General features: G+C 42.5%; 3 protein-coding genes across 6 annotated transcripts; all 3 read right to left on the bottom strand.

The window, feature by feature from the left end:
• Positions 1 to 547: 547 nt before the first annotated feature.
• Positions 548 to 4,432, bottom strand: LOC129858345 (inositol-trisphosphate 3-kinase B-like). The gene is made up of 5 exons (XM_055927511.1): positions 4,206 to 4,432; positions 3,720 to 3,924; positions 1,389 to 1,490; positions 1,190 to 1,261; positions 548 to 1,082 (listed from the first exon to the last, which is right to left on the bottom strand). The coding sequence occupies exons 1-5, from the start codon at positions 4,427 to 4,429 to the stop codon at positions 696 to 698; spliced, it is 990 nt and encodes a 329-aa protein (XP_055783486.1). The 5' UTR covers positions 4,430 to 4,432; the 3' UTR covers positions 548 to 695.
• Positions 4,433 to 4,622: 190 nt separating this feature from the next.
• LOC129858651 (uncharacterized) lies at positions 4,623 to 7,303 on the bottom strand. Its single transcript, XM_055927951.1, has 3 exons — positions 6,689 to 7,303; positions 5,228 to 6,348; positions 4,623 to 4,745 (listed from the first exon to the last, which is right to left on the bottom strand). Exons 2-3 carry the CDS (start codon positions 6,245 to 6,247, stop codon positions 4,623 to 4,625), a joined length of 1,143 nt encoding a protein of 380 aa, XP_055783926.1. The 5' UTR covers positions 6,248 to 6,348; positions 6,689 to 7,303.
• Positions 7,304 to 10,188: 2,885 nt separating this feature from the next.
• LOC129858344 (seipin-like) lies at positions 10,189 to 21,551 on the bottom strand. Of its 4 annotated transcripts, none has more exons than XM_055927507.1 (10): positions 21,214 to 21,300; positions 19,513 to 19,834; positions 14,681 to 14,762; positions 14,401 to 14,544; positions 14,072 to 14,101; positions 12,097 to 12,231; positions 11,903 to 12,000; positions 11,027 to 11,156; positions 10,731 to 10,824; positions 10,189 to 10,634 (listed from the first exon to the last, which is right to left on the bottom strand). In XM_055927507.1, the coding sequence occupies exons 2-10, from the start codon at positions 19,764 to 19,766 to the stop codon at positions 10,348 to 10,350; spliced, it is 1,254 nt and encodes a 417-aa protein (XP_055783482.1). In that variant the 5' UTR covers positions 19,767 to 19,834; positions 21,214 to 21,300; the 3' UTR covers positions 10,189 to 10,347. The 4 variants fall into 4 exon arrangements, with proteins under 4 accessions (XP_055783482.1, XP_055783481.1, XP_055783484.1 ...); XM_055927506.1 differs by lacking the exon at positions 21,214 to 21,300 and adding an exon at positions 20,493 to 21,203; XM_055927509.1 differs by lacking the exon at positions 19,513 to 19,834 and having other exon boundaries at positions 21,214 to 21,551.
• Positions 21,552 to 24,717: the final 3,166 nt, after the last annotated feature.

Genomic DNA, 24,717 nt, shown 5'->3' with positions numbered 1-24,717 from the left:
CACATCTAAACAATACTTGATCAAAACTAAATATTAGTCAAAGTGCTTAGTTTTAGCAATATAAATTGTGAGGATGAAAAGAAATGGCTACTACAATATCAAATTTACGATAGGGACCAAATTGACAGTGCCCTGTCCGCAGACGGACTGATAACTTTAAACAATGCCCCCTTGTGAGTGGTTTGAGCTTGCGCGCAACCTTCAAGGGAAGAGGACTCAGGGACATCCACTGAGCAGTAAAGACAATTCCTGGCAACTTTGCCCACATGTCACACAGATGTAATGCTGCAAACGTGTAATTAAATGAAATACCCTGTTTTTGTTTGGTTGCATCTTGTTGATGTTGGGTGCTAGCCTCCCTCACCTGTCCTGCAGTGATGGTTCAGGAGATAACCACCACCACAAAGCCTGAAGTATCGACTGTGGCTATTCAAATTAAATTTCCTCAATGGCACATTCAAATGAGACGAACCAGATATTTGAGTTGGAACACGTTGATAACTGTCAATATGATGTCTATAGATGAGGCATTTGTACAATAGGTCGTTTTTATTGTAAAAAATGAAAAAATATTGTCCACAAACACCTTATTCAACTCAATTCACCCTGTATTCTGTCTAAACAGTTGAGACTTCTGTCCATTAATACTGTTTATTGCAATGCCTCAAATCATCCACAAACATAATCGATGTAAATTAGGGAACACATTCCTGTAAGTATTGTCCTGATGTGTTCTCTCTTGTTCCATCAGAAGTACCTTCATTCTGTGCTGCCTCGCCCTGACCACCCTGACTTTTAGTCTGTGTGTGTTCCTGTTCCTGCAGGGTGTGTGCGACACTGCCCATCTCCTCTCCATGGTTCTCCTCCTGTCTGCAGGCTGCCTGGCTGATGGCCTGACCCACGAAAGAGGTGAGGGCGGCCAGCCCGATCAGGTACCCGTCCTCCCGATTCCCCTCTGCCCAAGGGACGTCGTGCCTCAGCTGCACACTGCTGGGCAATGGGGTGGTCTTCCCAAAGTCTATCATCCAGATGCTTGCCTGACTGGTCCGGTCGTGGACAAAGAGGAGCGAGCTGCCAATCACCTGTCAGGTGAACCCAAAACATTACTGAATGACCAGTTCTGAGACTAAATATGTTATTATTAAGTAGAGGGAGAGTTGACATGTTTAAGTGGTAAATATGAACTGACCTCGTGGGCTTTGAAAAATGGGGATTCCTTCAGTGCTTCATCCAGAGTCTGAAGTCTGGAATGGTAGGCCTTCTAACGGTGAGAAACCAGAAGGGAGAGTGCAGGGTGAAAAGGATTAATATTTTTACTATATTATTAGAGGTATGTGAAACCTTTATGTTGTACATAATATAGGTGATGTTGATGGCAAATTACTTACCAGGATGTGTAGCTGACTCTTGGTGAAGAAGAGGAGGGCCTCGGTGACCTGGGCTGGGGTGAGCATCTTCTTAAAGTCCCGCTGTACGCTGCCATTCTCCATCTAACATGGACACACAGGGACAAACACTGACTTAGGCCTAGATTCAATCAGATCAACTATTAACAAGCGATAGCCGACACCCGCATTGCTGATGTTTTGGCGGTATCGGCGGTGGAACTGCATTGGAGCTGTTGGAGATGTTAAATCGGTGAGCAACTGCTCTTGTGATCATTGTCACAAAGCCTAACCCGCCCACTCGCGTTAGAAGTTAAGAATGAGAAAGTGTACGCCAGGGTTCACCAAACGGGTGGTTATATTTGGCCCATCAAGTTTAATGAGAGAAAAAACAAGTTTGCTGTACATAAGAGTATAAAAACACCAGGAAATCAGCTCCAAGTGATTTTAATATAAGACATGTGTTACCAAGTATTCCCACACTTACATGTGATCGTATAGAAATATAAGCAAGGCTTGAAATTATTATGTTTTAGTCAAACATATCTGTTTGGACTTCTTGTGGTCAATTTGCAGTCTACGTTCCGGCCCGCTGACCATCTACTCAAGAAAAAATCATCCCGCAGCTGAAACTAGTTGATGATTCCTGGTGTAGGCTATATAGAAATAATGACGCTCAAATTGAAAATAATTTAACTAAATAATGAGGATTCTTACATTCTAGTGCTTTAACTTAAACAAGGCTGCATGGGATTTCTCTTAATGCGACTCCATGCAGCCAATGGCAATGCTTAAGGTGTAATGCCAGGAGTTGCTTGTGAATTTGACAGCTCTAAAGCAGTTTCACCTCTGACTCTATACAAATATACGGATGTTGGCTAAAGCGGATCTAATTGAATCGGGTTCTAAAACCCTGGCACTATTGTAGACCACCAACAGTACACATAACCCCAGTACACATAACCCCAGTACACATAACCCCAGTATACATAACCCCAGTACACATAACCCCAGTATACATAACCCCAGTATATATAACCCCAGTATACATAACCCCAGTATACATAACCCCAGTATACATAACCCCAGTACACATAACCCCAGTATACATAACCCCAGTATACATAACCCCAGTACACATAATCCCAGTACACATAATCCCAGTACACATAATCCCAGTACACATAACCCCAGTATACATAACCCCAGTACACATAACCCCAGTACGCATAACCCCAGTATACATAACCCCAGTATACATAACCCCAGTGTACATAACCCCAGTGTACATAACTCCAGTACACATAACCCCAGTACACATAACCCCAGTACACGTGTGGCTCAGTTGGTAGAGCATGGCGCTTGCAACGCCAGGGTTGTGGGTTCGATTCCCACGGGGTCCAGTACAAAAAAGTATGAATGTATGTACTTGTAAGTCGCTCTGTATAAGAGCGTCTGCTAAATGACTTAAATGTAAATGTAAATGTACACATAACCCCAGTACACATAACCCCAGTATACATAACCCCAGTACACATAACCCCAGTATACATAACCCCAGTACACATAACCCCAGTATACATAACCCCAGTATACATACCACCCTGCATACCACTACTGGCTTGCTTCTGAAGCTAAGCAGGGTTGGTCCTGGTCAGTCCCTGGATGGGAGACCAGATGCTGCTGGAAGTGGTGTTGGAGGGCCAGTAGGAGGCACTCTTTCCTCTGGTCTAAAAAATATCCCAATGCCCCAGGGCAGTGATTGGGGACACTGCCCTGTGTAGGGTGCCGTCTTTCGGATGGGACGTTAAACGGGTGTCCTGACTCTCTGAGGTCATTAAAGATCCCATGGCACTTATCGTAAGAGTAGGGGTGTTAACCCCGGTGTCCTGGCTAAATTCCCAATCTGGCCCTCAAACCATCATGGTCACCTAATAATCCCCAGTTTACAATTGGCTCATTCATCCCCCTCCTCTCCCCTGTAACTATTCCCCAGGTCGTTGCTGCAAATGAGAACGTGTTCTCAGTCAACTTACCTGGTAAAATAACGGTAAAAAAAAATATAAATAAAAATACATAACCCCAGTATACATAACCCCAGTATACATAACTCCAGTATACATAACCCCAGTATACATAAGTTAGTAGACCCTCCCCTGAGAGACAGAGAGGTCGAGAACAGTCAGGACTTTTGAAACATCAATGATGAAATCAATAAATTAATTAAAATAATATTTTTTATCTTGATCTTGATTCTGATGTTTATTTCCTTCTGTTATAATTTAGCCAATCAGCGGACAGCAGAGGTTTGGGCGTTGGAGCCGTGTCTCTCACCATGATGCACTCGATCCTGAAGCCTAATGTGGCAGTTGAGCTGGTGTTATCCCTCCACTGCAGGTAGCGCCACTTCGTCACGCCTCGCTGCTCATGTTCCTCCACTGTGGGAGCCGTCGGATCTACTTTTACCATCTTCTGGTACATATCAGTCCGCAGGGTGGGCTTAGTGAGTGCTTTGGTTAACTCCTCCTCCTGGTATGTCCTAAGAGCAACAGTAGCTTAATTACAGACACACACATGCACATACACACACACACAACCACCCACCCACCCACCCACCCACCCACCCACCCACCAGTGGTGGCTGGTGGCACTTTTAATTGGGAGAACGGGCTCATAGTAATGGCTGTAACAGATTAAATGAAATGCCTGGAATCAAATGCATCAAACACCTGGTTTTCCATCTTTCATTCCATTCATTCATTTCCATCCATTATTATGAGCCATCCTCCCCTCACCAGCCTCCTCTGACACACACAGTACCTCACGCCCATCTTGCAGTCCATGATGACAGGGTTCTTCAGGCCACTCAGTAAATCCTTCAGGCGGATGTAACTCTCGCCCCCCTTGGTGACCGAGCCATGATACTGCGGTACAAATGGACGCAGGGGGTCGGCCATGAGGGCCTGAAGACACACAGCCTCCACCTCACTGAAACGCTTCAGCACCTCACCCCCCTCACTCAGCTGGAAGTTACCTAGCAACATATAGGCAGGGGCAAGGGGAGGATGGGTGTAGTCAATATTTAACTTTAACTTCTACATTCACTAACTAACCAATGTATCTGCAGTTTCCTCAATGCTCACATTGTAACAGAATGAGTGAATGATTTGGAGAGCTGATGATGTGTGAGTAAATGGTGAGATGTGATACAGTGAGTTATACAGTACATATGAAATGCTATATTGATGTGTTTGTGTTGTTGAATGGACACATGCCTTGATGTCCTGCTAGCTGGACCCATGAGCTCTGCCGACGTACTGACCACTGCATCACGGTTAGGAAGGTCCTCCAGGAGCGACACTGGAGTAAAGAAAATGTCCATTGTCATATGGGCTTAAAATAGCCTACTTTCTATTTCAATTATCTCTCTCTTTAGCGTCATAATGGGAAATGTGGAATAACTTGAGTCAAAATACTGTGGGCCCACACTAAGGGGAATGGGAAAGCACTGGTGGACACCCATCACCCTCCTCTCCGGTCTCCCCTATCTCCATCAGTAGGACCCATGCAAATCCTATTCAAATTTTCCCGTGTCAAGGCTCAAGGCTCGCTTTCAAACTCATGCAAATTGCAGACAGCAGTTAGACAGAGAGGGGTTGAGAAGGGAATGGAAATTACAGACATTCTGTCATGGAGAATAAAGGCATCAACAGAAACAGCCTACAGTGGATATGAAACCAGTGACTTATTGTCGTTGCCTATTTGAAATATGATCTCCTAAAGTATGGTGTATCTAGTAGACCTACACTCTCTCTCTTTTCACGTTTGGTTCTCAATCTCACCCTCCTCATGGTGCTCCTTTTGCTGGCTGTGTCCTCTCCTTCGCTGAAGACATCATCGCTCTCCGCTGAGGAGCAGTTGAAGGAGGAAGAGGAGGATGAGACGGAGGAGTGCATGTGCATCCTGGAGAGGATGGGATGGGGGGAAGGAGACCAGCTCCCTTCAGAGCTCAGGCTGCTGGCAACCTCCTTCTCGCCATCCTTCTCTCTATCCCTGACACTCTCTCCTTCCATCTTACTATCCCCTGCACGCTCTCCTTCCATCTTTCTGTCCCCTGCATTTTCTACTTCCATCTCACTGTCCCCTGTGCCCTCTCTGTCTATCTCTCTATCCCCTATCCTCGCTGTCTCTGTATCCCCTATCTCCTCTGCGCTCTTCGTCTCCTCACTCCTCTCATTCAGCACACCTCCATCTTGCATCCCCTCTTCCTCTTCCATTTTTCTCATCCTCCTTGACCTGCACCATCTCTCTCTTCTCTCCATCTTTTCCCATCCCTCTGTCTTTGCTGCTGGCATGCTCCCTCCCAACCTCTCCCTCTTCCTCAGTCTCCATCTCTCCTTTGCGCTCCTTCTGTTCATCCTTGAATTGTTTACTCTCTCACTCTCTGACCACTCCTCTTCTTCTACATGTACTTTACCCCTCTCTTCTCCCCTTTCTTCTCCCCTCTCCCACACACTATTGTCACATCTTTGAATATCAACCAAAAGACCTCGAGTCACATGCATGTCAGAGGCTGGTTCTGTATCTTCCAGGTGCCTTGGTCTCTCTTCTGGTCCTCTTTTATGGCCTTGTAGTTCCAGACTGTGAGAGGGTGAGTCCGGGCTAGAGAGAAGTTTGGTTTGTGGTTTCACCGTACCAAACACACTGGGCGGATGTTGGTCGACATCATTCAAGAGTCCAAGAAATCCATCATCATTGTCATCGTCATGTTCTCCATTCTCCAACTCTCCTTCTACCTTCTCCTTTTCTTTCTCCACATCCTTCATTTCCTTCAGAGCTGGGGGTGTTGTGTTGTCCATCATTCCCAGGTGAAAGGGTGATATTCCAGGGGATTTAGTTATCCTGATAACTTCACTCCAATGTTAGTAGGCCTAATCCCCTTTGTGAGTGAAAGATGAGTCTCCTGAATAGAGATTATATGTTCCAATGTTTAAAAAATATTTTAAAAATCATATACAGCACAAAACACACAAGCAAATGAAGGTATTTGAATATATTGTTAAGAATAAAATAGTATTGAAAAACGTGTAAATTCATTCACGAACAAGAGACAAGAATAAGCTATAGCTACAACACATTTTTTTAAACGGGTAAAGGTCTGACAATGAAATGACAAAGTCTATTTAGGTGTTGCAATAAGGATGCTGAAACACTGATAATAAAAGTTGCTAGTCTACCTTGGTACTCTATACAGCCTACCTTGGTACTCTATACAGCCTACCTTGGTACACTATACAGCCTACCTTGTGCACCGAACAGCATCCCCTTGATAAATCTTTGGAACCCTTTATGGACCCTAGGGGTTCATTTAGTCCGTAGAAATGACACCTGTACAGTCAGTGGACTGCAGTAGGATAGACTCTAGCTCTGTTTCCCTGCGTTATCCCTGACGTGGCAGTATTTTGCATGCTGTGACGCAACAAAGTTTCCAAACATTCTGGTGAGTGAGTGAGCGTGACTGGCAGCATGGCATTGAACTGCAGGTTGACAGGAGTCTCTCTTGTTTGTGTGTTATCTAGGAAATACATCTGCGTCATCTGCATCAATGTCATATGAATAGGCCATAGGGTACTCTGTCAGAGGAGGCTGGTGGGAGAAGCTATAGGAGGACGGGCTCATTGTAATAGCTGGAATTGAATTATTGTGACGGTATCAAACATATGTAAAAAATATTTTGGACTCTGTTCAATTCGTTCCATTCTGGCCATTACAATGAGCCCGTCCTCCCATAGCTCCTCCCACTAGCCTCCTCTGTACTCGGTCTAGTATCCAAATAGAGCCCCACAGTGGATGTGTCATAATGTCCATAAAACCTAGCGGTCAAACAGGGAAATGGTTCCAATCATTTTTAGAATGACTTAAAGTAAGGGCTGTGTTTTGTGTAGGCTTACCCTGGCGTGACGTTTTGATAATCATGTAAAACTCTCTCGGGACAAGGTGACTTTTATTAATATATTTGGCTCTATTTACTCTCATATTCGAAAATGTTAATTAGCATCAAAGTAGACATCATGCAAGACTACAAATCCATGCAAGCTCCTGCACGGCATCTCTAGTAAATTTTTACTACGCAGGTATTGTGTAAATTTAAAACATTCACAATGCAGTTCACAGAATTGTCAATTTAAAGCAATTTTGCCAATTTATTCATTACTACATTTAGCTAACATTAGATAGTTAATCCAGAGATTCTTACCTTTGCCTCAATTCGGCAGTCTCGTCCAGATCACCAATGGTATTTGTAGGTCTTTGTTGATAATCACATTAGCAGCTAATTAGCATTTCATTTTTTTACAGGTAAATACAGGCAAATATATTGATGAAAGTCACCATGTCCTAGAGAAATTTACATGGTTATGAAAACGTCACACCAGGGAAAGCCTACACGAAATACAGACCTTATTTTAAGTGTTTCTATAATCCCCTATGGTGGAAAAAATTATTGGAACGTTTCCCTGTTTGACATCTAGGTTTTATGGGTATTATGACACATACTGTGGTACTCTATACAGAATGTTGTACTAACAGGCCTAACTACTATATGATATTAAAAAATAAATCTTAGGTGACTTGATTAATGTCATAAACAAATAAAAAATACACTGCATTTTTTTGGGACAGATTGTGCTGTGAACATGTTTTTGAGTGACAAAGACAGAATGTGAAATGTAGGATGTAAATGCATAAATGCTATACAAACACCAGTAAAATAATTTATAATATTTGTTAAATGAAAATGATGAGGGGAACATGGGAGACATAAGAATGTTTGTCACTAGCTAGGTTTAGATCGCATTGGCGACAGATTTTCATGCCAATATTCTAAAAAAATAAAAATAGTATGTGCATTTTCCCACCATTTATATGTTTCCATTAAATTGACTTCATTGTTGCAGGTAAAAGGCTGTGCGTGATGACATTTTGCACATAAAGATACATTTGCGGTTAAATTCCCATGTTCCGAATAGAAAATACAAGTTAAATGGGTTTCCGTCGCATTTTCAACTCTACTGATGGTTTTATCACAAAATAATTTTGCGTTATATAGGGTATTGACACATGCACTCTAGCCAACGTAACTATCTGCTCGCTGTTGGCTAGCGCACGTATAGCCTATATGATGAGATCATTGTTATGGACAAATTAGCGAGATACTTTTTTATTGTCAAATGGCAGCCAAACATTCATTATCATGTCACCAGAATAAGATCCTCAATATTTATTGGAAAGCAGCATCAAGCTCATTTACTTGCACTTTCACCACCCTTAGCCTATAGTAAACTTCATGCCATCGTGTGACTCCCAAGTTTACTTCTATATGATGGTTATTATATCAATAAATGTTCATTAAAAGCGTTTCCACCGACATTTCTCGCATAATTAATTTTACTGACACAAAAATATCCCACCTTGTCTAGCGTATTTTGTTTTGTCAACATTTGAGAAGTTTACAGAAAAATTTATGTTTCTGTATCGACATTTACGATACTTTACTTGCATAAAAGGTTGGATAGAATTCTGGTTACTAATCACGTTTCCATCCACCGTTTTTATGCAAGCAAAGTCATGCCTTGTAAAAAATGACAGCTGTGAAGTTTAGGTACACTTTTATGAATGCCAACGGATCATTTGTTCGTTCGACATGGTGGGATCTTTTTGTTTCCGTAAAAATAACTGTGAGAAATTGCGGTGTAAACGCCTTTAGGCGCTAATATTGACATAACTATCATATCGAAGTAAACTTGGGAGTCAAGCGATGATATGGTATGTGGTCCTCCCACTACCACTCGGAAGCCATACAGTTTATTAGGCTATATATGAAGTAAATTATGAACTTCACACGGTGGTGAAAGCACACTGTGATGAGGTTGATGATAATTTCGATAAATATCGAGGGGTTTTATTCTGGTCACATGATGATCGATGCTTGTCTGCCGTTTGACAAAACATGATATACTCGCTCTTATCCATAATAATCTCATCATGTAAACTAGTCTAGCTGCACAGCCTGGTCTTCACCAGTTACCACATTACAAAGTCGTAAACCCCGCCCATTTCTACAATTTATTATAAAAGGTGATTTTAAACCTAACCTTAACCACACTGCTAACCTTATGCCAACCCCTAACCTTAAATTATGACCAAACAGCAAATATTTGTTTTCATACATTTTACAATAAAGCCCATTTTGACTTAATGGCTATGGTAACTAGTGGTAACCGCACAGCCTATCCGCACTTTATATGCGAGCTATTGACTGGAGCCCATGTGAGGAGACCAGAGTAGGCACATTTGCTATTTAACGCAACAGTTTTTTGTGACACAACTATCTGTTCGGTAGGCCTACATTAAAACTTAAGCGAGAAAGTACATTTTGTGTGCACTACATCATCACGCAACAAGTAAGTTTGTTGGAAACCACTGGTGGAAAAATTTTCATATTTTTTAAATGTGGATTTTAGTATATTCACATGAAAATGTGTTGCCAATTGGATGGAAAACTATCTGGTAACATACAAACATATTAAAATTAGGAAGGCACTTTGTGTTGTCATCCACCCTGAATGTTTCATAATACTGAGGTCATCTGATATAACCCTTACTCCATTTGTGCAATACTGTAGGCTACAGTAAAATGGTAATCTTAGGTGGAGGCCTATGGTCAAATATTTCAACATTATCTGTTTTTTGTGTGAATCATCACACATCTTTAAATAAACTAAATAAAAGAGGACACAAAAAGTAATATATTCACACAGCTTTAAACATATAAGGTTTTTAAACTTAACAAATCTTCATATTGTTTTACAGTAACAAAGTACAAGAGGGCCCCCTCTAACGATAATACTTTGGCTCCCAACTATTGGTCATTAAACCACTGTGCATCCATTGGAGCTCTCCATCAGGATATCACACAGGTTGAGGTTCCAGTCAGTGTGCTAGGGATGCTGTCTGGCTGCTTTGCTGTCTCAGATGACCCTTCCAACCCTGGGTCAAGAGACATGCCCATATTCTCCACCTCTTCCTCAGCAATGATCTCTTCTTCGTCTATCTCACTCTGAAACCTTCCATGTTTGATGTCCATCTCCCCCCCATCTGCTTTGAGAATGGACTCTTCCTTCTGGTTCAGATGGGTTGCTGTAATCTGATGTGCCTCCAGTAGTGGATCCGATGAAGAATTCTCGATTCCTGAGTGAAAAGCACACCCAAACATAGCATCATGATATAGGAAACAAACAACACATGATACATCTCAAACAGGTGTGTGTACAAGTGTGTACTTACCTGTAGTGTCATCCTGGTAATCTTGTAGGTGTTCAGTGTCCTCGCTCTCGTCCATCCCGGCTAGCCTCTGATGAAGATGAATCCTATCTCTCAACTCATACACACACGCCCAGACACACACACACACACATGAACACATGCAGAATATACTAGAACGTACCGGGAATACTGTCTCTGAATACATTTTTTGTACAGGTACGAGAACAGTATACACAGGTTATACAAAGATTCACTACACTGTCTCACTATGTGAATCATACCATGTTCTCCTGTTCTAGGGGCCATTCCACTCTCACCTTTTGGGGGTTGATAACTCGGCCCCAGATGAACCTCAGGTAGCTGAAGAGGAGGAGGACACTGAGAAAGGACAAGTTACTGGCCACACCCATTACTGCTGACAGTGTCGGGAAGTTGTACAGGAAGTACCTGATGAGGGGAGAGCGGAGCAATGGTGTAAAGTACTTCAGTAAAAATACTTTAACATACTAATTAAGTAGATTTTTGGGGTATCTGGACTTTACTATCTATATTTTTGACAACTTTTACTTTTTCTTCACTAAATTCCTAAAGAAAATAATGTACTTTTTACATTAATTGGAAATGTATACTTTTACTTTTGATACTTACACTACCGGTCAAAAGTTTTAGAACACCTACTCATTCAAGGGTATTTATTTTTTACTATTTTCTAAATTGTAGAATAATAGTGAAGACATCACAACTATGAAATAACACTTATGGAATCACGTAGTAACCAAAAAAGTGTTAAACAAATCAAAATATATTTTATATTTGAGATTCTTCAAATAGCTACCCTTTGCCTTGATGACAGCTTTGCACGCACATGACATTCTCTCAACCAGAAAATAGTCAAAATAAATAAAAACCTTTGAATGAGTAGGTGTTCTAAAACTTTTGACTGGTAGTGTAAGTATATTTAAAACCAAATACCCAAGTAGTATTGTACTGGGTGACTTTCACCTCTACTACTATTTTCTATTAAGGTATCTTTACTTTTACTCAAGTATGACATTGGGTACTTTTTTCACCACTGTAGAGGAGGTGGGGGGGATTAGTTCATTTTAGTTCATACTTTCAAGTAAATGTGTTACTTTTTAAGTAAATCAAAATGTTTCATACTTGTTAAAGATTTAATATGAGGTAAAGCTAACCTTATGCCAGTGAAGTGAGCGTGAATGTAGAGATTTGCTGAGTAGATCTGCACCCTTTGAGACTGGATTTCAATGATGGCTCCTATAGAGGGGGCATACTACAGAGAGAGAAGGATTAGCCCTGTGCACACACACACACACACACACACACACACACACACACACACACACACACTTGGCGACCAGAGACTCACAGAATCCTCTCTGTATTCGGAGAAGAGCTCCACCTCTACCAGCTGTTTCTGGTCAGCCGTTCCAGCCAGGAAGAACGGGATGAGAAACAGTGTTCCCAGAGTCTGGAGCAGGCCGGAGCGATACCGCAGCATTGTCTAATAGGAACAGGACATGGAGCAGGACACCCTATGGCCAATGTACACATTTTCTAATGCATATTTTACTTTATTGTCCATTGCCACATTCCTCTGACATACTGTACCTCTGTCATAAAGCTTATTACACTGTAAAAAAAACACTACATAAGAGATATCATGAGCAGTTATATACACTGCTCAAAAAAATAAAGGGAACACTTAAACAACACAATGTAACTCCAAGTCAATCACACTTCTGTGAAATCAAACTGTCCACTTAGGAAGCAACACTGATTGACAATAAATTTCACATGCTGTTGTGCAAATGGAATAGACAAAAGGTGGAAATTATAGGCAATTAGCAAGACACCCCCAAAAAAGGAGTGATTCTGCAGGTGGTGACCACAGACCACTTCTCAGTTCCTATGCTTCCTGGCTGATGTTTTGGTCACTTTTGAATGCTGGCGGTGCTCTCACTCTAGTGGTAGCATGAGACGGAGTCTACAACCCACACAAGTGGCTCAGGTAGTGCAGTTCATCCAGGAGGGCACATCAATGCGAGCTGTGGCAAAAAGGTTTGCTGTGTCTGTCAGCGTAGTGTTCAGAGCATGGAGTCGCTACCAGGAGACAGGCCAGTACATCAGGAGACGTGGAGGAGGCCGTAGGAGGGCAACAACCCAGCAGCAGGACCGCTACCTCCGCCTTTGTGCAAGGAGGTGCACTGCCAGAGCCCTGCAAAATAACCTCCAGCAGGCCACAAATGTGCATGTGTCAGCATATGGTCTCACAAGGGGTCTGAGGATCTCATCTCGGTACCTATTGGCAGTCAGGCTACCTCTGGCGAGCACATGGAGGGCTGTGCGGCCCCACAAAGAAATGCCACCCCACACCATGACTGACCCATCGCCAAACCGGTCATGCTGGAGGATGTTGCAGGCAGCAGAACGTTCTCCACGGCGTCTCCAGACTCTGTCACGTCTGTCACATGTGCTCATGTGCTCAGTGTGAACCTGCTTTCATCTGTGAAGAGCACAGGGCGCCAGTGGCGAATTTGCCAATCTTGGTGTTCTCTGGCAAATGCCAAACGTCCTGCACGGTGTTGGGCTGTAAGCACAACCCCCACCTGTGAACGTCGGGCCCTCATACCACCCTCTTGGAGTCTGTTTCTGACCGTTTGAGCAGACACATGCACATTTGTGGCCTGCTGGAGGTCCTTTTGCAGGGGGCTGGCAGTGCACCTCCTTGCACAAAGGCGGAGGTAGCGATCCTGCTGCTGGGTTGTTGCCCTCCTACGGCCTCCTCCACATCTCCTGATGTACTGGCCTGTCTTCTGGTAGCGCCTCCATGCTCTGGACACTACGCTGACAGACACAGCAAACCTTTTTGCCACAGCTCGCATTGATGTGCCATCCTGGATGAACTGCACTACCTGAGCTACTTGTGTGGGTTGTAGACTCCGTCTCATGCTACCACTAGAGTGAGAGCACCGTCAGCATTCAAACGTGACCAAAACATCAGCCAGGAAGCATAGGAACTGAGAAGTGGTCTGTGATCACCACCTGCAGAATCACTCCTTTTTTGGGGGTGTCTTGCTAATTGCCTATAATTTCCACCTTTTGTCTATTCCATTTGCACAACAGCATGTGAAATTTATTGTCAATCAGTGTTGCTTCCTAAGTGGACAGTTTGATTTCACAGAAGTGTGATTCACTTGGAGTTACATTGTGTTGTTTAAGTGTTCCCTTTATTTTTTTGAGCAGTGTAGTTATATTTAACTATACAAGAGATGTCATAAGCAGTCATAGTATGCAGTATGACAGCTGCGTGGGAGGTCAGTGTGCGGCAGCGGCGTACTCACAAAGCGAGAGCTGGAGCTGAGCTGCCTTACCTGAGACAGCGAGGCAGACCAACATGGTGGTCAATTTACCAATACAGGACAATCAGAATATTTAAATGTGCAGCTGATTTGTTCAGATTCAGAAGATATTGATTGTTCCCCATTGCTGGGCAATTTGGTTGCATCAATATACGAAAAATCGAACATACACTCAAAATATACCACACCAATACAGATCAAAACAGATTAATATTAAAAAGTGCAAAGCAGGGTTATTTAATATGCAACTATGAGATGCACATGAACAAATCCAACACAATACTTGATATTGCCAACACTGGTCAACTCACAGATCGTGCTGAAGAGGTCACAGTCTGCCCCTGTCTGGAGTAACAGAACATCTTGACCATGAACATTCCTAACTCCTGATTGGCTGGCGACTCGGGCATCTCCAGCTCCAGAGAGATCCGATAGGGCTGGCCGTATGTCATCACCTTCAGAGGGAGGGTTCAAATGAGTTCAAACATCATAGTGAAAACCTTCCAATTAATTCTGTGAATTTGTAAAACGTTTCTAATCGTTACATAGGCTAATGAAGGTAGATGGATAAACAGTGTATATAAGGATCACCTGGTTCTTGCCATTCCTCAGGAGAGAGACGTTGGCGGTGGGGAAGGAGCAGAGAAGAGAAGCTGAGGAGTCACAGTCCGTCCTGCAAGGGTAAGGGAGTCAAAAACATAATGAATTCCAATTATTGCAAAAGTATGTATGCACTTTAGGTATGGGAGGAAGAGACAGAGAGACATGGAGAGAGATAGAGAGAGAGAGAGATGGACAGCGGGTGTATGTGTGAGAGAGAGAGAGAGAGAGAGAGAGAGAGAGGACCTGCACGAGAGAACCCATGCCAAGAGGACCTACACCTAGACCACAGCATCACCAGCCACACCCCAACCAGCTAAGATCACCGCAAGCAAACCCTGGCCACACCCTATATAGGCCCTCCCATATCAGACCTATGCCCCTTCTGCCCCCCGCCCCTAAGGTAAGGACCTCAACATGACAGCAGGACATATGCCCAGGCAGTGAGTAGAGCAACAGGCCCAACCACACAAAAAAACACTAGACACTATGAAACACAAAGCTCTTACTATCTCATCCTGGAATATACAAGGTCTGAGGTCATCTGCCTTTGGCCTAAAGAGCAGGAACACAGACTTCATCAAAGAAATTGGAAATACAGATATTGTCATCCGACAAGAAACGTGGTGTAAAGGAGAAAGACCCACTGGTTGCCCTCTAGATTACAGAGAGCTGGTAGTCCCATCCACCAAACTACCAGGTGTGAAAGAGGGAAGAGACTTGGGGGGTATGCTAATTTGGTATAGAGCCGACCTAACCCACTCTATTAAATTAGTCAAAACAGGAACATTTTTCATCTGTTTAGAAATGAATAAGGAAATTATGTCAACAGAGAAAAATGTCCTCATGTGTGCTACCTATATCCCCCCAATAGAATCCCCATACCTTAACGATGACAGATTCTCCATCCTAGAGGGGGAGATAAACAATTTCCAGGCCCAGGGACATGTACTAGTCTGTGGCGATCTAAATGTCAGAACTGGACAAGAACCTGACACCCTTAGCACACAGGGGGACAAACACCTAACTGGAGGTGACAGCATTCCCTCCTCCATATGCCCCCCTAGACACAACTACGGCAACATAAGCAACAAAAATGGGTCACAACTTCTGCAGCTCTGTCGGATGCTGGGTATGTACATAGTCAATGGTAGGCTTCGAGGGGACTCCTTTGGTAGGTACACCTATAGCTCATCTTTTGGCAGTAGTACTGTAGACTTTATCACTGATCTCAACCCAGAGTCTCTCAGAGCGTTCACAGTCTGTCCATTGACACCCCTATCAGATCACAGCAAAATCACACTCTACTTGAACAGAGCTATGCTCAATCGTGAGGCATCAAAGCCGAAGGAACTGAATAATATTTAGAAATGCTATAGATGGAAGGAAAGTAGTGTGGGAATCTAACAAAAAACTATTAGGCAACAACAAATACAATCCCTTCTAGAGAATATCCTAGACAAAATGTTTGTAAAACTTAGAAGTAGAAAACCTAAACAGTATATTTGACCTCTCAGCTTCCCTATCAAATCTAAAAATTTCAACCTAAGAAAATTAACAACAATGACAAATGGTTTGATGAAGAATGCAAAAACCTACGAAAGAAATTGAGAAACCTGTCCAACCAAAAACATAGAGACCCAGAAAACCTGATACTATGCTTTCACTATGGTGAATCACTAAAACAATACATAAATACGCTACGGAAAAAGAAGGAACGGCACGTCAGAAATCAGCTCAACGTTATTGAGGAATCCATAGTGTCACGTTTACTCCCGCTCCCCCTCGCTCGACGTTGCCTGTTTACTCACTATTACGCAAACCTGCCACCATTGTTAAGCGCACCTGCACCTCATGTCACACACCTGGACTCCATCACCTTCCTGATTACCTCCCCTATATCTGACACGCCCCTTGGTTCTTTCCTCAGGGGTTATTGACTCTGTTTCTGTTTCTATGTTTCATGTCTGTACGCTACTCTTGTTTTGTTCCATCTTCATTTATTTATTAAATTCACTCCCTGTTCTTGCTTTCTGATTATTAGCATACACGTTACACATAGAATCTAACCCCTTCGGGGAAATTGGAAAACACTAAACAAACAACGACACGAAGAGTTATCTATCCAAAACGGAGATGAATGGATAAGCCACTTCTCAAATTTGTTTGTTTCTATAACAAAGAACAAACAGCAAAAACATAGACATGATCAAATACAAATCTTAGAATCAACTATTAAAGACTACTAGAATCCACTGGATTCTCCAATTACAGTGAATGAACTACAGGACAAAATAAAAACCATCCAACCCAAAAGGGCTTGTGGGGTTGATGGTATCCTAAATTAAATTATAAAATATACAGACTACAAATTCCAATTGGCTATACTTAAACTCTTTAACATCATCCTCAGCTCTGGCATATTCCCTAATATTTGGAACCAAGGACTGATCACCCCCAATCCACAAAAGTGGAGACAAATTTGACCCCAATAACTACAGTGAGATATGCGTCAATAGTGACCTTGGGAAAATCCTCTGCATTATCATTAACAGCAGAATCTTACATTTCCTTAGTGAAAATAATGTACTGGGCAAATATCAAATTGGCTTTTTACCAAATTACCATACGACAGACCACGTATTCACCCTGCACACCCTAATTAACAAACAAACAATCCAAAACAAAAGCAAAGTCTTTGTTTTGCATTAATTTAATTAATTAAAAAAAAGCTTTCGACTCAATTTGGCATGAGGGCCTGATATACAAACTGATGGAAAGTGGTGTTGTGGAAAAACATACAACATTATAAAATCCATGTAGACAAACAAGTGTGCGGGTAAAATTGGCAAAAAAAACACACACATTTCTTTCCACAGAGTCAGGGGGTCAGACAGGGATGCAGCTTAAGCCCAACTCTCTTCAACATATATTTCCACAAATTGGCTAGGGCACTAGAACAGTCTGCAGCACCCGGCCTCACCCTACTAGAATCTGAAGTCAAATGTCTACTGTTTCCTGATGATCTGGTGCTTCTGTCCCCAACCAAGGAGGGCCTACAACAGCACCTAGATCTTTTGCACAGATTCTGTCAGACCTGGGCCTTGACAGTAAATCTTTGCAAGACAAAAATAATGGTGTTCCAAAAAAGGTCCAGTTGCCAGGACCACGAACACTAATTCCATCTAGACACTGTTGCCATAGAGCACACAAAGAACTATACATACCTCAGCCTAAACATTTAACAGGTCATTTCCACAAAGCTGTGAACGCTCTGAGAGACAAGGCAAGAAGGGCCTTCTATGCCATCAAATCGAACATAAAATTCGACATACCAATTAGGATCTGGCTAAAAATACTTGAATCAGTTATAGAACCCATTGCCCTTTATGGTTGTGAGGTCCGGGGTCCGCTCACCAACCAAGAATTCACAAAATGGTACAGACACCAAATTGAGACTCTGCATGTAGAATTCTGCCAAAAATACCCTCTGTGTACAACGTAAAACACCAAATAATGCATGCAGAGACACGTTAAATTCTACAGCCACCTAAAAGATTGCGATTCCCAAACCTTCCATAACAAAGCCATCACCTACAGAGAAATTAACCTGGAGAAGAGCCCCCTAAGCAATCTGGTCCTGGGGCTGTTCACAAACACAAACAGACCCCACAGAGCCCTAGGACAGCAACACAGTTAGACCCAACCAAATCATGAGAAAACAAAAAGATAATTACTTGACACATTGGAAAGAACTTACAGCTATGTGCACACTGCCCACAAAATGAGATGGAAACTGAGCTGCACTTCCTAACCTCCTGCCAAATGTATGACCATATTAGAGACCAATATTTCCCTCAGATTACACAGCCACACAAAGAATTCGAAAACAAGTCCATTGTTGATAAACTCCCATGTCTATCGGGTGAAATACCACAGTGTGCAATCACAGCAGCAATACTTGTTGCATATTGCCACAAGAAAAGGCCAACCAGTGAAGAACAAACACCATTGTAAATACAACCTATATTTATGTTTATTTATTTTCCCTTTGCACTTTAACTATTTGCACATCATTACAACACTGTATATAGACTTAATATGACATTTGAAATGTCTTTATTCTTTTGGAACTTTTGTGAGTGTAATGTTTACTGAAACATATGTTTCCCATGCCAATAAAGCCCATAAATTGAAATTCAATTGAAAGAGAGACAGAGAGAGACAGACAACGTGAGTGTGTGTGTGTGAGTGTGTGTGTGTGTGGTGTGTGTGTGTGTGTCTAAGAGAGAGCAAGAGAGAGAGTGAGCGAGAGAGAGAGCGAGAGAGAGAGACAGAGAGATAGACAGTGTGTGTGTGTGTGTGTGTGTGTGTGTGTGTGTGTGTGTGTGTGTGTGTGTGTGTGTGTGTGTGTGTGTGAGAGAGAGAGATAGATAGAAAGTGTGTGAGAGAGAGAGATAGACAGTGTGTGTGTGTGTGTGTGTGTGTGTGTGTGTGTGTGTGTGTGTGTGTGTGTGTGTGTGTGTGTGTGTGTGTGTGTGCGAGAGAGAGAGATAGAGAGAGCAAAAGAGAGAGAGACAGATAGATAGACAGTGTGTGTGTGTGTGTGTGTGTGTGTGTGTGTGTGTGTGTGTGTGTGTGTGTGTGTGTGTGTGTGTGTGTGAGAGAGAGAGAGAGAGAGAGAGAGAGAGAGAGAGAGAAAGAGCGAGCGAGCGCGAAAGAGAGAGACAGAGACAGAGACAGAGACAGAGACAGAGACAGAGAGAGATAGACAATGTGTGTGTGTGAGAGAGAGAGTGTGTCTGTATGTGTGTAAAACACACCTGTAGTAGTAGTGGACAGGTGTACTGTAGGTGGCTAGGGGCATGTAGGAGTAGTAGAAGCTCCCGTAGAGGAAGATGGCGGTCCATAGTAACAGTCCCAGAGCACACAGTAACAACGCTCCCTGTAACACCCTCTGACGCGCCTGCAGTGTTACCGTGGTAACAGTGTCCTGGAGCCAGAGCAGCGCCGGTCCAACTGGATCACCTGACCCATGATGACCTCCGGTGCCCATAGGTTCAGTTCCTGTGTCCATCTCTGGAGTGGAGATGATCTATTCTGATGCTTGATAGAACTTCTCTGGTCAGGCTATCCGGTCAGGTTCTCATTAAAAACATATATATTTTTTATTATCACATAAACGGAATAGGTGCAGTGAAATGTGTTGTTTTACAGGGTCAGCCATAGTGGTACAACACCCCTGCAGCAAATTAGGGTTGCTCAAGGGCACATCAACAGATTTTTCACCTTGTCGGCTTGGGTATTTGACCAGCAACCTTTGAGTTTCTGGCCTAATGCTCTAACTTCTAGCGTTTGATATATTATATGAACAGAGCGAAAGACAGACTATATCTGAGGGCTAATGAGAAGAGACTATTGAGGTCTTTGTGCCACAGGACAGAGGGTTGAAGGCACAGACAGTGATCACAGTGAGGATTTTGAGTGGTATGAAACCACTGGTTCTAATTTCACAAGTCACAAGTGTAACCAAACTACATCAGATGACTAGATGAGATGAGTGAAGTTTGTCAAGATAGAAAGGGTAGCGATTGAAAAATACAGAATATTCCTAAAAAACTGATTTATAAAGGAACCAATTCAACAATGGACACTCAATTTACCTAAATATACCAACAGTAACAATTAATACACGTTTAATCTTGTCCTTCAATGATAAAACTGTGGGGAAAGATATAGTCCCATATTAATAAACTCTCTGTTACTGACACAGAGAGCACACTGCCAAAGTATTAAAACTCACCTCCAAATGTCTCAATGACCTCGGATATTGGTGCCGAGATAAAATAAAATGGTGTTGTTGGTTCAATAACTTATTTGATAACTAGCAGTAAAAGTTGTCCCCCTTCTCCCAACTTCTTCTCTAAGAGCGTGTATTGCAGCACAGATAAAACGATATAAGAACACGCTCTCAGTGCCTTTATAGACAAGCTCTCCAATAGGCTACTGAGATAGAAAAAAAGCACCGGATTGGTCGCGTCTCTCACGTAGGGTTACAGTTTAAAACTACTGTAGAACGTTTAAATGAAACTTAAAATGCATTTTTAAACAATAACCAAACAAAGAAGACAGGGAGTTATTTTGCAAATAGAACATTCAACTGATATCAGTATCACCCATACCAGCACAAGTCATTTCTCATTTATCTGCATAAGGAATTGCTCTTCACAGACTTCAGATGTGTTGTTGAGTAATATTTTGGATGTTGAAATATCCCAATATTTTGTACTAAATCGAATCCAGTTTCTTCCTCAATATGATATTAAACAATTTCCTGTCTCTGGAATGGATATGAATTCAAATATAATAATATTAATATTTTATATGTGTGTTATTATTATCCATATTTTCTCTATTAGATTGCAGTGAAGTGCATGCATTACTTAGGCTATAACAAACTTGAACAACTTGAGATCAAGAATGCAGCGCCTAGGCTTTTTGAACAAAACCCGAAACTAACTTACAGTTCCTGTAGCTTCGCCCAGCGTCGTTCCATCGTTGTTCCTGGCAACATTGTATCCATTGTGTAACCATTTCTATTTGGGGCCTTCTGCTGCAGTGTTGCCATGTTCGTAGTTTTCCCGCTAATTCAGCTACTTTGAAAACGATGTCGCGGCTGAAAATGTATTGGTCGCAGGTTGCGGGTTTTTGGGCTATTTCCAATCTGCACCGCGGCCGCCAAGGCATACGGCTCTTAAAAATATATTTCACAGTGACATGCTCATGACTGTCACGCAGTGAGAAAGGCTGTTGCTGGGTGGGTGAGTAAGTAGTTGTGAGGGCCGGAGGTGTGTGTGTGTGTGTGTGTGTGTGTGTGTGTGTGTGTGTGTGTGTGTGTGTGTGTGTGTGTGTGTGTGTGTGTGTGTGTGTGTGTGTGTGTGTGTGTGTGTGTGTGTGTGTGTGTGTGTTGAGAGATCACTACAGTAATTGGCTGAGACAACATTTTAGGTAGATATGTAGGCTATTTACATTGTCATTCTGGATACACCTTTTTCCATAAAACGTATTAATACTCTAGAACTGATGCACATCAATTAATAATGGAGACAAAGCGCTGGAGAAATACTTTGTGCGCACTAGAATGCATTACATAAATCCGATCGGAGGTGTATGAAACTGCATTCTAATTATGACTGTTTAAATGAAACGGTATCAAGCGAAGTGCTTTAAGCATGCTCAGTTCTTTGGTCTCGGGGGCTGCCGGAGTGGACATTTAAAATGGAAGTTATGGAACTCCCTCGCATGATTCTTTTAATGGGGAAAAGTCCGCAATGAAACGGACACTGGGCTAAATGTATATAATTTAAAATGTGCCTCTGTTGGCCATCAAGTAGCCTATTAATGTATATGTCATTGTAGGCTACCATTTGATATAATACATATGTTGAAATTACGATATCACTGGAGTCATTGCAAATCAATTTTATTTTATTTTTTATTTTATATAGCCCTTCGTACATCAGCTAATATCTCGAAGTGCTGTACAGAAACCCAGCCTAAAACCCCAAACAGCAAGCAATGCAGGTGTAGAAGCACGGCGGCTAGGAAAAACTCCCTAGAAAGGCCAAAACCTAGGAAGAAACCTAGAGAGGATCCAGGCTATGAGGGGTGGCCAGTCCTCTTCTGGCTGTGCCCGGTGGAGATTATAACAGAACATGGCCAAGATGTTCAAATGTTCATAAATGACCAGCATGGTCAAATAATAATCAGGAGTAAATGTCAGTTGGCTTTTCATAGCCGATCATTAAGAGTATCTCTACCGCTCCTGCGGTCTCTAGAGAGTTGAAAACAGCAGGTCTGGGACAGGTAGCACGTCCGGTGGACAGGTCAGGGTTCCATAGCCGCAGGCAGAACAGTTGAAACTGGAACAGCAGCGAGGCCAGGTGGACTGGGGACAGCAAGGAGTCATCATGCCCGGTAGTCCTGACGCATGGTCCTAGGGCTCAGGTCCTCCGAGAGAGAGAAAGAAAGAAAGAAGGAGAGAATTAGAGAGAGCATACTTAAATTCACACAGGACACCGGATAAGACAGGAGAAGTACTCCAGATATAACCAACTGGCCCTAGCCCCCCGACACACTACTGCAGCATAAATACTGGAGGCTGAGACAGGAGGGGTCAGGAGACACTGTGGCCCCATCCGATGATACCCCCGGACAGGGCCAAACAGGAAGGATATAACCCCACCCACTTTGCCAAAGCACAGACCCCACACCACTAGATGGATATCTTCAACCACCAACTTACCATCCTGAGACAAGGCCGAGTATAGCCCACAAAGATCTCCACCACAGCACAAACCAAGGGGGGGCGCCAACCCAGACAGGAAGATCACGTCAGTAACTCAACCCACTCAAGTGACGCACCCCTCTTAGGGACGGCATGAAAGAGCACCAGTAAACCAGTGACTCAGCCCCTGTAATATGGTTAGAGGCAGAGAATCCCAGTGGAGAGAGGGGAACCGGCCAGGCAGAGACAACAAGGGCGGTTCGTTGCTCCAGAGAATTTCCGTTCACCTTCACACTCCTGGGCCAGACTACACTCAATCATATGACCTACTGAAGAGATACGTCTTCAGTAAAGACTTAAAGGTTGAGACCGAGTCTGCGTCTCTCACATGGGTAGGCAGACTATTGAGATCTATAGGAGAAAGCCCTGCCTCCAGCTGTTTGCTTAGAAATTCTAGGGACAATTAGGAGGCCTGCGTCATGTGACCGTAGCGTACGTGTAGGTATGTACGGCAGGACCAACTCGGAAACTCGGAAAGATGTGTGCCACTTGTGTAGCCTACCTGGAGCTGGCAAACCAATTTAATAAATCGCCTACAACTTCAGTTTATTGTTGTTGTAGACTTGTGTTATTATGGACACATTAGATTGACTGTAACAGTAATCAGACTAAGTTACAGGTAAAACAAATTCAAAAAAAGAAACACTGGCAGCTGTTGACAAGCATATTCAGTTCATATACATATGATTAACATTTAATTCAGTGATTGAAAGTATGACCTCATCCTCAGTAGTCTATTCCAGCAGTCTATTGGGGAAACAAGCACTTATTGCGAAATCTCCTCGCTATTCATGTTGATTAAATTCGTCTGTGGTAATTTAGCAAGCTGCTAAATCGTTAAGTTTACATCTTGCCTACATATTGTCTAGGCTACTGTAGACTATCTGAAATGAGACGTAGGCCTATCGGGTGCTATGGGCTACCTGTCTTTATCTAAGCAAACTATGGCAAAATGTAATTAGAATCATAAATCCAGATTTGTGTCTGTAGTCTATGACTATTGAAATGACAAGTCATTCTCGCAAATGGGCCATTTATAACGATTTAGTCTTAACTTAGTCTTAACATCTGGAACATAATAACAGCACAATTGCCAGAAAATAGCCTAACATTATTTTTGTATGTTCATTCAAGTGTTTCTTGCTCAGGGATTTTGAGATCATCTGTCCAACTTTCATCACTCAAACTCTCCTGTCGGATGTATCTATAGTTATGCACATGCAAAGGGGATTTATTTACAATTAGAAACCTGGTTCGAACCCTGAATGCTGATTGGCATATATACCACGGGTATGACAAAACATTACTTTTACATTAATGTTCTAATTACGTTGGTAACCAGTTTATAATAGCAATAAGGCACCCCGGGGTGCCTGAAAGCTGTATCCAGGCACTCTGCGTTGCATCTGCTTAAGAACAGCCCTTAGCCGTGCTATATTGGCCATATACAATTCCCCGTGTGCCTCATGGCTTAATAATAGCAGTTAAGCGAGTTAATTAATAAGGGCGAATTATCTTTTCTCTTGTCACATAATAATGTCATAGATTGTCAAATGTCATAGATTGCAATACTTATTTTGAGAAAACCCGAATTTTTCTTCTAACGTCATTACAAGTTACTATGACATTCCTTCTTAATTGTCTCAATAACATTATGGAAAAAGGGTTTATTGTATAGATA

This window comes from Salvelinus fontinalis, chromosome 6 (genome assembly GCF_029448725.1).
Source record: "Salvelinus fontinalis isolate EN_2023a chromosome 6, ASM2944872v1, whole genome shotgun sequence".
Classification (NCBI taxonomy): Eukaryota; Metazoa; Chordata; class Actinopteri; order Salmoniformes; family Salmonidae; genus Salvelinus; species Salvelinus fontinalis.
This window is presented reverse-complemented; position numbering and strand designations above follow the sequence as displayed.